General features: G+C 39.9%; 1 protein-coding gene across 4 annotated transcripts in view; it reads left to right on the top strand.

Annotated features, from left to right (window-relative positions):
• The window catches only part of LOC119546679, a 49,663-nt gene extending 36,393 nt beyond the window's left edge, over nucleotides 1-13,270 (top strand). For 3 of the 4 annotated variants that reach the window (XM_037853144.1, XM_037853145.1, XM_037853146.1), the window contains 5 exons: nucleotides 8,737-8,844; nucleotides 9,590-9,788; nucleotides 9,851-10,029; nucleotides 10,096-10,255; nucleotides 10,848-13,266. In XM_037853144.1, coding sequence (XP_037709072.1) covers nucleotides 8,737-8,844; nucleotides 9,590-9,788; nucleotides 9,851-10,029; nucleotides 10,096-10,255; nucleotides 10,848-11,926 — 1,725 coding nt within the window. In that variant the 3' untranslated portion in view covers nucleotides 11,927-13,266. Of the gene's footprint in view, nucleotides 1-8,736; nucleotides 8,845-9,589; nucleotides 9,789-9,850; nucleotides 10,030-10,095; nucleotides 10,256-10,847 lie in introns of all 4 variants that reach the window. The other variant, XM_037853143.1, reaches the window with a different exon arrangement.
• Nucleotides 13,271-13,284: the final 14 nt, after the last annotated feature.

The raw sequence follows: 13,284 nt of genomic DNA, 5'->3' as shown, positions 1-13,284 counted from the left end.
GCTTGTGGTTTTGGCAAAGTTTCTTGGTACCATATTTAGGGACAATAAGATAGATTTTTTTTTCAGTCCTTAGGTCCAAAACGTTTATTTATGAAAGGCTATCTGTAAGCAAAAAAGATTAACCCTGAAATTTAGTATTACCCTTATTTTACTCAATATCCGATTTAATTAATTGTTAATAAATTTTAAGCATCCAAATTTCACTTCGCATAGGAAAGTTTTTTATATTTTTTCTATTGTTTTTTATTGCTTAAAAAAGGACTATAAAATATTTGTAAAAAAATGTGCAAGGAAATACTAATTAAAAATAACTTCAATCTTAAAATCATAAAATTTGTTAGCCTTTTTCGAATAGGGTTAATACTTTTTTGAGTGTACAGAGCCTTAAAAATGAAATTGTAAGCTCAACGAAAGTTTAAATATTATTTTGAAACCCCCTACTTCGAAAAAAGAGCTACAAAGCCAGGCTCAAAGTAAACGTATCCTTAAGCTCAAAGTCTTCCATCCCATGAAACCCATTCGTATATTTACCCCAAAACTTTTCGATGTGATTCTTCTCGCTCGCAACCTGTATACGTTCGTGTGGTAAGCTTAGCTAAAATGAAATACAAATAAATAAATAAAAGGTCTCAGTAAGTAATCAATGGTAATGCGAAACATCTAACTCGAACTGGGACTTTATCAATTTTCGGTGTCTAATGAAAGGCCTTGGAATGTGGCAGCCGAGAATTGCACAATTTGCGGTCAGCACTCGTGTGTGCACTTGAAAGGCTCGACTTAAACTTGGCTTCTTCTGTCAACTTGACTTACTGCCATTTGTGGCCAAAAAGTTTTGGGGCTGCCATAGACTGTTTCCCCTATTTTCTGGCCAAGAACAACAACGGCTAAAGGAGCTGGGACGGAAAGGAGGAAGGGACGTAAGAGCTCCGGAAAAGGCAAAAACTTTGCAGTGCAATGAAATGCAATCGAACGGAACCGAAAACCAGCGACATGCATTTTCCGTTCGTCCCGCTCCATTGTTTTCCGCCTGGCAAAAGCAGCAAAAACTGAAAAAACCCAAAAAAAAAGAAAAGCTGTCGAGTGTCGTTTCGAGGGGGCTTGGTGCTTGGCGCAGCACTTTAAGCATTTTATTGCGAACAAATTATGTAGCATATTTTTCAGCGCTTTCTCCACAGCCCTTGGCTTGATTTATAGTGTCGTCGTCGCTGGAAATGTGAAATTGAGCGCAGAACAGCGCCCTGATCGATGGCTTTCGCCATTTCCCTGACTATGTTTGATTTCTCCTCCACTAAACCACATGCCACATGCGTTCAATTAACCCGCAGGAGACTCTGGCGGACCGTTTGACATTTTCATTAGAGGCAAACACACAAAGCAAAAGAAACTCGGCTGCGACGTTTACATTTCACGGCCGGATATCCGGCTGCAAAAAGAAAAACCAAAAGAAATGTCTACTTCCGTTTGAAGTCCGAGCCCGCAAAACCGGTATTCGCGCACACACAGACCTACAATTCACATTTAGCCGCAAAACGACTTTAATTTGCGGTGCCACTGGCGCTGTTTCTCCCTGCCCTCCTCCCTACATATATATATATATATATTTCTATATGGTCCGATTTCATTACACAATCTGAGCTTAAATGCTAACTTTTTCGGTTCCCCGGCTTCCGTTTTGGAAACTTCGCCACTTTTCTTTGTGGCTTTGCCTTTAAATTGTTTTGTTGCCCAGTCGAGGCAGATCTCTCCGGTTGGTTTTTCTCTTTTCCTTGGTCCTTGAACGGGAATTTTCCCAGTCCCATGTGTTGCATGTGGTTCTCCTATCGATTTGTGCGTTTTACGCGAATTGAATTTAAAATGAAATCAATTTTATTAGAAGTACGATGTAAGATGTGGCACAAATGGAAAAACCAAAGAGGATTTTATAGGATGGGAAGTACATAGTTAGTTGTGTTGAAGAGTGCATCTCGAAGGCACTTTAAACTACTTTTGCAGCAGTTGAAATATTTTTACAGCTGAACTAGCCAAACTCAAACTAGTAATAGATAGAAGATAATTGAATTTTATAACTCAAAGACTCTAAAAATCGAAGTTTCACCTCATCTTGTGTGCTAGAATCTTAATGTTGATTCTTTAAAATATATAAAAATTATAAATGGAAAGAGGATTTTAGAGGATGGGAAGTACATAGTTAGTTGTGTTGAAGAGTGCATCTCGAAGGCACTTTAAACTACTTTTGCACCAGTTGAAATATTATTACAGCTGAATTAGCAAAAGAAAGATGAAGATATGATTTTAAATTGAATTTTATAACTCGAAGACTCTAAAAATCGAAGTTTCACCTCATCTTGAGTGCTAGAATCTTAATGTTGAGTCCTTAAAATATATAAAAATTATAAGGGGATAATTCTGAGAAAGGATAATAAGGGGATCCTTTAAAATATATTGGCTTTAAATTTATTTTCCCACATTAATCTGACCCTTGATTGGGTTATCACCCTGCGGTCCTTTTAAGTGACCAAAGTCGAGCAGGTCCCCAGGCATTATTTGGCCTAATGAACTGTTTTTGGGGCCTGGCTTAATGCTGATTTGTGTACCAAGAGCGTACGGCTAAAACCGTTTCACATTCGCCCCGTGGCCCTGGCCATGTGCCAGTTTTGGGAGGGGGCAGCTCAACCGATTCGCCGCATAGGCCGTGGAGCACCTTGAGCCCAGTCGCCTCCGGACAGGACAGGACAGCCGGACAGCAGGACGGCAGCCGGAAACAAAGAAAAAGACACATCAGGCTGAAGTGTAAGAAGGGCCAAAAGCTCGGCCTTTCAGTGTCGTTTAGTGAAATTGCCTGTAATGTCTCTGTTCAGCATCCCTGTCCCTGAATTTTCGCTGGCTGCTGCTGCTGCATTGTCTAACCACAGTATGGCATTAGCTTCCACCTCGTTCTTTACGACCTGGTCGTGTGTCAGCTCCAGCTGCGGCTTCTTCTGCATTTTTCATTAGCCTGCGCACTTTTTTTTTTGTTTTTCCCGGCCACGTTCCTTGGCTCTTGGCCCACCTGTCCGAACTTCCTGCCCCTGGAATATGGTCCCTCCCCCCCCCCCCCCCCCCCTTGTTGATTTTGCAAGTGCATTTTGCACTTGATTCTGCGCCACTCGGCTCAAGTCGTTGCTTTCTCCAGCAGCTGCATAATAAAATTGTACACGGGCCAAATCGCCGGGGCTGTCGGCATCTGCCTCCTTGGCTATACATGCTGAGAACTGAGTGTACGAGTCCTGTCACAGATTTGTTTTCAATTGTCCAAAAGACAGAGATGTGGGTGCGAACAGATAATCTTGGGCTTGAAAAAGAAATACACTGAATTTTACCAATATACGTTGCTGCTTTTTCATTTTAAAGGGGAAAAATTATATTATAATATAATATACATTTCAGGAATTTACTCTTCACCATTAAGATTATCTTTATACAAATTTATTCATGGTACAACTGTTTCAGCCCGAATTGCGCAGTCCAATTTAAAAACCAAAGAAGATGTCAGAAATGAACAAATAAGAAAACACGAACGAAAAAAATGTTTTAATCGATTCAACACATTAGCGACGTATAAAACACAATTTAACACAGCGAAGCGAGCCATGTTATGCACTCGAACAAACAATCAATGAGCACGAATAAATTGCTGTCATTAATGGCCTACACTTCCTGTTTGCCAAGGGGAAATCGCCGACGAGTACATGTTAATTTTCGACGCCGCCAGCCAATTGCGGCAAAACAATTTATTGTTATACATGGGGAAACAAAAATCAATGGCGATAATCACAATGGAAAAGACCCACTCCTCACTAATCTCTGTATAAATGCGACCACTCTGCGGATAACGCTTGTGAGACCTTCATAACGTAATTATCATTAATTATAGGGGCATTATTGTGACGGCGACATGTTTAATTAGGGATCTTGTTGTGAGGCAGAAAAATTACCAAATAGCTAGCGAGCTTGGACATTTACCACGAATTCTGACAAAATAAATTGTTCTCTAATAGGAAAATTATGGATTTTCTGTTTCTTTGCTGTTTGTGAAAAAAGAGTAAAAAGAAACCAGGACTAGCCTTGCTTAATAAATACTTTTTCAGAGGTTAAATGTTATATATTATAAAAGTATATGACGACTTTTAACATTTAAGATAAACGTATTTTCCCTAAAGAAAATATTTTTAAATTCATATTTAATATTCATATTCATATTTATTTTTTAGTAAACAATTTTACCACACTTAAATTGGTTAACCAACAAGACTTGGAAACTACCTACATTGACTTAGTGTAAATTAAATGAAGCTACTTTTTGCTGACTTCTTGGCTTCTTTCGATTTTCCATTAAGCTCTGTGAGTAAAAAAACACAACATAGCCCACTTTTTTCATTGGCTTCCGTGTGCGGAGTTCATTAGCGTTTTGTCGCCTTCATAAGCCAGGCCCGATTGAAAGCATTTTCGACGCTTTGTTGTAATTTTTACAACATTTCTATTTTACCTTCATTTTTGTGGTATTGTTTGTTGGCTCGCATTGCGTGAGATTCGATACACGGAAAGGTGAATCTACAAAGTAAACGGGAGCATGGGGCGCCTGATACCCGTATAAATAGAAAAACCATCGACAGAACAGAGATATCGTCTAACCTGATGATTTCAAAATGGCTGTGCGAAATATTGAACATTGCCAAAAGGTGAAAGTTTAATGAACGCATGGCGTGTGCGTATTTGGCAACTATTTTTTTTTGTCAAATTAAACTGCAAATATTTGCTGAAAACAATCAATGAGCCACGTGTCTCAATGGGCGTATGCGCAATATGAATAATTTAACGAAATCATGTATATGTGATATCCTACAGCAAATCTATTCCGTTGGGGAGGTAACAAAATCAAAGCAGCAGTCGAGCATTATATATATTTAATATTCTGTAAAAACATTTTAATGTATCTTTAAACAAAGTTGATACATTTTAGTATATTAAATTGACTTTTAACTTTATTCAATTTTGTTTAAAAATTAATTATCAAAAAATAATTTAGAATACTGAATACAATATTAAAGCTTATTTATATTAAACTTAAAATACACAAAAATTGTAGCTTCACTATTTATATTTTAAATCAGTGGGTCCTTAAAATCATTTATAAATGTGTCCAAAAGTATGCAACAATATATTTAAGGAAATTTATATCTAGAAAGATCACTTTTAATTGTGCATACTTTTAGATATCTTAATAATCTTTTAAAAACCTTATTGAGAAGCCTTCCAAAATATTTTCTTAGAATTTTTATACCCGTTACTCGTAGAGTAAAAGGGTATACTAGATTCGTCGGAAAGTATGTAACAGGCAGAAGGAAGCGTTTCCGACCCCATAAAGTATATATATTCTTGATCAGGATCACTAGCCGAGTCGATCTAGCCATTACCGTCTGTCCGTCTGTCCGTCTGTCCGGATGAACGCTGAGATCTTGGAAACTATGAGAGCTAGGCTATTGAGATTTGGCGAGCCGATTCCTGAGCTTCTTACGCAGCGCAAGTTTGTTTCAGTAGAGTGCCACGCCCACTCTAACGCCCACAAACCGCCCAAAACTGTGGCTTCTACAGTTTTGATGCTAGAGTAAAAATTTAAACTGAAATGTATTGTTCTCATCAATACCTATCGATTGGCCCAAAAAAAAGTTTGCCACGCCCACTTTAACGCCCACAAACCGCCCACAAACTTCAAAAAATCGTAAGTATGAACGCGGATATCTCGGAAACTATCAAAGATAGAGTATTGGGATTTCAGATTTAGATTCCGTAGCCTTGTACGCAAGTTTGTTATGCGAATATGCCACGCCCACTCTAACGCCCACAAGCCGCCCAAGCCTGTGGCGCCCACAATTTTTATGCTAGATTAAAAATTTTAACTGAAATGTATTGGTCTCGTCAATGCCTATCGATTGATCCAAAAAAAAATTTGCCACGCCTACCCTAACGCCCACAATGCTTAAATCTGTCTTCTGCCGGTAGGTGGCGCATTTAAATCTCGCTTTGCTGCTTGCATATCTCCATTTCCCTTTGGTCCCTTTAGCTGAGTAACGGGTATCTGATAGTCGAGGTACTCGACTATAGCGTTCTTCCTTGTTTAAATTAAAATGCTTAAAAATTGTTTTCTTAGGGCTTTCAAGATGTAGTTTTTTATATTTCTTTGGGCCTTAAAGTAGCAACTACCGAAACTTCGACTGCACTTAGAGGCTCAATCACCTGACTGTCAGGCGTCTAGCTAGCCAAATATTTTGAAAACTTCCCAACGGGGCCGCACCTCGTCCTTTGGCTCCTTTGCTCCTTGGCGTCCTTTGCTGGCCTGCCTTTCAATCCTTCTCGTGCATCGCCTCTGCGTACGTGCGTTGCCTTTTTGACTCCCCGGCGGCCTTCGGTGGAGTCTCCTCGTTGTTCGTCAATCAGCGTCGCAAATTGTTGATTACACCTACATTAAGTCAAGGGCAGGACAACAGTTACAGTTCCAGTTCCAGCTACAGTTATGTGGAGCAGCCGATCGATACTTTCTCTCCACTTTCCTTCCTTCCGCCCGCTTTCGCTTTCGCTTTTTTCTGGCGCTCGCTTTGTGTGACTGCGATTTTGCACACGAAAAGCAAACGAAACCAGAAATCGTGGCACTACATACAAAGTCCATCATGTTCACTTATATACTCGTCCACCGACTATATAGTCAGTCATGTATATACAGTAACATATATATCTGTTGGGCTTTCCTACCTTCTTCGTTTATATAGGCCAGCCTGTTTGTGTGCCGTTTTATTTGCCTTATTACTGGCACGCAGCATATTTAGTGGCTGGCTTAGTGACATTGCCTTGTTTATAGTCGCTACTCCGCGGAACAGGATGGCTCAGGGCCCGGGGGTCTAGTCACTCATTAGCCCGTCTACGTGTTGGCCATCGCACGTATCTGCAATGGAGGGTGGTCAGGTGCAGATGATGGCATCTATGACTCGCTTGCTGGCCAATTTAAACTGACATTGACTGGTGTTTGTTTGATTTGCGACAAGTTTTAGAATGGATAAGCCCTGATACGACAAATAAATAAAAAACAATATTACGTATACGTACAGTGTACGTCGTACCCCCAAAAAAATCAAAGTTAATACCGATTGTATATAAAAGTATAGCAGAGGCAGTATTAAAATAATAGTATAGATTCAAGAGTATTTAAATAAAAGTATAGACTCAAGAGTAAATAATATAAAGTCTATAGTTAACAGTTTCAGTTCATTTCTTTATAAAAGAGTCTTGAATTTGGATTTGTGGTACTATTTTTAAACAAATTAATTTCAATGTAACACTTTGGAAAGTATCCATTTAATACTAATCTCATTGACGCCAAATCGATACTGAATAGTATAGAATTAATGTAACAAAAGTTGCTTTTCTATGACTTTTTTTGCGGTGTAGGTTCGATGGCCTTAAATCAGGGGTCGGCACACAATACAATGACAATTTGTTTTCCATTGTGATCGTACACTGTACGTATTGCGGCAGAGATCGAGCATAGCTATTTCCTGCCTGATGTCCGCTTAGTGCCTTTCAATTGGGCATAGCGATTTTTTTGGTTATAGCCAAAACCTTTCTTACTCTTTCATGTATAAATAATGGTAAAAAATAATTGTACTAAAATTTATTCAACAATGCTTCGAAAACTTTCCATTTCAAACCAATATTTTTTGCTATAAAAGATATCGATAAGGTCTATATTCTTTTTTACAAAGATAAATAAAAAAGGTTGATTTCTTAGCTACCGTTCGAAAATTGTTGGTTTGCAGGCGTATTTATTTCCTGGTCCTCAAAAACTGAATTAATTTATAATTATTTCAAATTTATTAAACAAGGGAATTTTTAATGATTTCTTATTACTGCATGGGCTGCGCTACAGAAATGATATTGTCTAATTTAGCTGTTTGCCGAGCTGCTATGAGGCATGTCGATTTATTTTCTGGAAAATATTTCAAACTATATTTGACTTGTGTCTTGAAGTGTGCTCCCTTCATCTGCCATCTAAGTGTTTACCTCCTGTCAGTGATCTTATTTTTTCAGTTAATGTTCCATATTTTCCGTACCTAAGTCTATCTCCCTATCTATTTAACTATATTCTTCTATTACTTGCTGTTTAACTGTTTTTAGTTATCATATCCTAACTGTTAACTGTTTTATTCCAATGTGCGTTTCTGCCTTTACGTAATCAAGTTAAACAAAAATCGTACGAAATTGGCAACCAACCTCTTATGTGTTCCCATTGATGTTGTAATTGATGACAAGAAAGTACTCTTGGAACCAAAAACCTAAATTTTAGTATTCGGTTTTACAACCATATTTGATTGCTTTTGCATTAGACGTTCCTCTTGTGATGAGTTGTATTGTATGCTTTTGGAAATATATTTATAAATACTTTATCGATATGTGTACTCCCCCTTAACCACAAACGAGAGACGATCTCACACAGCCCAAACTAATCACAGAACTGTATATATTTTCTATGCATCTGCCCCACAACCACCACCGTCAAAACAATTCAAAAAACCCAATCGCCACCGCTACCGCAACCACTGTGTGTGTTGTTGTCGTCGTCGTGCTATCCGTGCTATCGTTGTCACTCGGTCAATGGTCAATGGTCAATGGTCTATGGTCACGATCTCCTGCTGAAAACCCCAAAAGTGCGCCCAAGGACGTGCCGCCTGGTTGGAGCGGGGCCGACGCTGCAGCGTCCAGGATCAGCAGCAGCAGCAGGCCACCTGCCATCGACGCTGGGTGAAGCGGAACCGAGTAAGTGTCACCACGAAGGACCGCCTAGCTCCGTGTACATAGTACCCGTTCTATTTGTAACCCTGCCTCTATTTGTAACCCCATCCCCATATCTCCATCACTCGCTCTTCTTTCAAATTTACATATCTTTCATGCACCACTTTCTTTAATGTTCAGCGCATTCCCTGTTAGGTGAAGCAGGCAGAAGATCTCCAACTTTAGTAACCTAAGAAGCTATCATCTTTATTGCCCATACCCATTTTTTCACTTTGATTTTCATAACGACCCCTTTTATAAATGACGAATTTAGTTAGGGTCACAACAAATGTTTTCATACTCAATACTTATGAATTCATTTTAAACAATAGTATTAAATGTTCTAAATTCATCTTCTACCTTCCGGTTGTATAAGATATTTATACATATTCATAGATCTTGAGATTTTTACAGCAATATTTTATACTTATAGTATTTTTGTAGACAAAATACTTTCATTACTTTGAATAAATAACATCTTATACTATGATCATAATTTATGATAAACTTAACCCTTAAATTGAATTTGAATTGTTTAATATTTTTACCATTGATTCAAATATGAATAATATAATGTTTTACATTCTAGTTACATACTTTTAAATTGAGAAATTAAAAGTTTTAATTTAAAACATTTGATTTTGTTTTCCTTGAGTTGTATATAAATAAAAACAACTTTGATTCAGATCTGTTTCAATCATATTCTGATAATGCCCCTATTCATTGGCAGATCCAGGACGCCTCTTTGGGCGGCTCGTCGGACGATGAGGATTTCCTGGGCGTTCTACGAGGTCCCAGCACCTTTGCGAATGCCTTCCTCTACGTGGGTCTGGGCACGGTGGCGCTGGGCCTCGTCATCGCATTCGTTGGCACCGGCGAGAAGGGCTTCAAAACCACGGAACTAAGACTTATAGGCCCCTCTCTAATAGGCAATAAAATAGTTGATCAAACATAACAGTTGTTTAGTTACTAATGGGTAATTTCTCTGCAGGATTGGGCCTGATCTGTTGCATTTTACGCATACTCTTCTGCATCTGTCCATCGCACTGCATCTCATCCAGCAAAAAGACGCGCAAGAAAAACGGCAACAAGATTGATGCGGATCACACAACATCGTTGTTAAGGAACGAGAGCAAAAGAGTGTCGATAGCGAGGGGACCCAGTTTTCAGGTGGGTATACCTTACAATTTGATATACATCATTTTGAGATAATTGTATATTATTCTTTTTTTTTAGCCCAAATACCCCATAGCACACAAACGCAGCCAGAGCAAAATGCTGAACGAGGGAATGGAGGCACTGCGTCAGATAGCCACCACATCCTTGTTCATGCAGAACGAGCAGAAGACCGCCATCAATCGGGTGGTGCCGATCATCAATGAGCCAGATAGCGGTGGTAAAATCTATTTAAAAATGTATAAGGGGTTATATACTTTTGAACTCGCTTAAAAATTGAGTTTAAAGAATATTCACACATAGATCTAGCATTTTATAATTAACTTCCTGTGGTTACCTTAGCAGCAAAATCATCCGACTAAATAAATACACTTTCTAAAATGTTTTCATTCGGAACGCTACAATAGAATATACCCTTGTATGCATGAAGCTTAAATATTTTGATGAAGCAGGCAGAATGAAAACATTTTAAAAAGTGTATTTATTTAGTCGGATGTACAATCAGTTCAATCACAAAATTGTATATTATAACTTTTGAATGTTAAAGGTTCGACCTCGTTAAGAGGTATTTTTGTTTAGTTCCTTAGAGCCTTAAATAAAATTTTTAAAGCAACAATAAGCAAAACAAATTTTTAAAATTAAGTCGGTTAGTGTAAAAATAAAAAAAATCTTGATATTAAGAACTTTAAGCCACATTCTGATTAAAACAGTTCTGTTATGTACAACAATCGTGACAAATTGCCATTTTTTGCGGTTCAAGACTGTATAGCCCCTTTAATTATATTGAATCTCAACCTTTTTGTTCCGCTCAGATGCTCCCCTGGAGATGAAGAAACTGCAGACGGCTCTCAATGCCTGCGAGATGAGCGACGAGGAGCAGGATCAGGATCGGGAGCAGAAGCAGCAGCAGCAGCAGATTGCCAAACGTACAACAGCCACAACTGCCGTTACGAGTAGTACCACCAAAGACCCAACATCAACAGCAGCCACATCGAGGATAACGAGGGCCACCACCCTGAGCACGGTGGACGAGAAGCCGGACAGCAAGCTGGTGCGTCAGCGGGTGGCCCTGCAGCAGCAGCGAAGGCAACAGGAGCAGCAGGAGCAGCCCACTGTTCCCAAGTCGCAGTCCTTGTCCTCCTCGTCGACGGTCAAGGATTCCCTGGAGGTGGTGGAGGAGACATCCCTGATAGATGCCAGCAATGAGACCACATCTCCTCCACCTGCGATGCCCAGCAGCTGCAGTACGGGTGCGATACCCCGGCTCAATAGGCCGGGCATCTCGACGGGGGCCACGCCCAAGACGACGAGCACGACCACGACGACGACGCCCACCATCACGGCCCGGCTGCCCACGTCGCAGTCGCATCCGACGAGCTATGACCTGCCACCGGCCATGCCGCACACCTATTCCGCAACGGCGACGGTACGCGGACCGCTGGGCATGTCCATGAGCAGCTCCGCCTCCGGCAAAGCGTTCGGCATGGGAGGAGGAGGAGGAGGAGTAGGAGGAGGAACTGCCTTCACAATGCCGCCCACCACCACAACGATTAGCCTGCTCCCGCTGCCGGCGCCTCCTCCAACGGTGGCCACGGCCACAGCGTCATCAAGTATTCCCGGCCAGGTGCTGGAAGCCACGAGTCTGAGTCTGAGCCTAATGCGGCCGGCCACCGCATCCGGCGTGGTGCTGGGCGGACTGACCACCTCATCGTTCACCAACAGCTCAGCGGATCACCACAAATCACATCCGTCATCCGCCGGATCGGTAATGGGGCGTGGCAGCAGCCTACTGCTATCAACCCCCTCGGCGGCGGCAGCGGCGTCGTCGTCGTCGTCATCGAGCAAATTCGAGCCAGAATTGGTGCTCAGTCCGGCTAAGCTTGGCCAGTAGAATTAAATGGGATTTAGTTACGGATTTTAGTTAGCCACCAGGTCTATCTATATATGTATATGTTTGTCTAGGTACTAGGTACGCGGGTGTATGTGTGAATGCGCATGTGTGTGTGTGTGTGTGTGTTTTAGAGCTATGTGTGGTGTGTGTGTGTGTAAGAAGGTGTAGTGTTTAGATACCTACATATGTACCCTTAAACTATCTTTTGAATGTGCCACAAGAACCACTTAGAGAAATGATTACACCCCTTAACTGAAACTCTAAAAAATGTCATGTTCTGAAACTAAAAACTAACCAAAATTCAAAAAGATAACATCTATTATTAGATCTATTAATTGGAGACTCCACCTTTCCATTCAGAACATGACTCTGAATGTGTATCTATATTATTTCGCTTTCAGTGTCTGATCCTGTATATTTCCCGAGGCTTGCATCCTCTATAGTTCGCTAAGCCACTTGATTTCTCTGCCCGCTCTTTTGGATGTATCATCCACTCTATAGCTAACGACTCTTTCCTCAACATTCTAGATCTGTTCCTCAGGCTTCAGGTGGCATAAAGATCGCCCAAGTGCTCAGCAAAAAGTTGCCAACCTGCGCTCTTCTAAGCTATCCCCAAAAATATAAAAAACATAGCCAGGGTATTATAAAGTTTGTATACCAAACATATCGTTAACTAAATACACAAACCGAAACTAACACTAACTATAATGTGAAACAAAAGAAAAGGAAACTTGGAGCGGTGACGGTCGTTGTCCAAATTGATAAAATGAAATGTATAAGAAAACTACAAAACCCATTAGATATGTATTGAAAAATGTTAGGGGACCGCTTTACCCAAGCTAAGCTAAATGGCTAGATGTGCAAACAATATTTGAAATATGTGCGGTTGCGTGTTTCTTTAAAGTCCAAACCAAAATCCAGGGAGTTCAAAAAGTATTAGGCAATCGTTGAATGAGCTCTAAAGAATATAAAAAACAGGAAATTTCAAATTCGACTAAAGTGTGCTATAATTGTAATTCAAAATTTAAACTCTTCAATAAACTGTAATTTTCTACAACTTCGAAGCTATTGCTAAGTTCTATGTGAAATAATTGCAAGCTCTTTCAGCCGGCACGTCCCCCGAGATAAGTGGCCCGGATATAAAATAAGAACTAATACAAACCGAATCCAATAAAATCGAATGTGGCCGTTAAATAAAAAAAAGAAGCGCAAATAATTAAATGTAACATCCCTGAAACAAAATGTGTAAGATGCATGTACAGCAACCAAAAGCAGCAGCAAGACATAGAAAATTATAAACAAAAATGTATGAATTAGTATGTATGTATACTATGTGCAGAAATTAAAATGAAATATAA

The sequence above is a fragment of the Drosophila subpulchrella genome, chromosome 2L (assembly GCF_014743375.2).
Source record: "Drosophila subpulchrella strain 33 F10 #4 breed RU33 chromosome 2L, RU_Dsub_v1.1 Primary Assembly, whole genome shotgun sequence".
NCBI classification, from domain to species: domain Eukaryota; kingdom Metazoa; phylum Arthropoda; class Insecta; order Diptera; family Drosophilidae; genus Drosophila; species Drosophila subpulchrella.
This window is presented reverse-complemented; position numbering and strand designations above follow the sequence as displayed.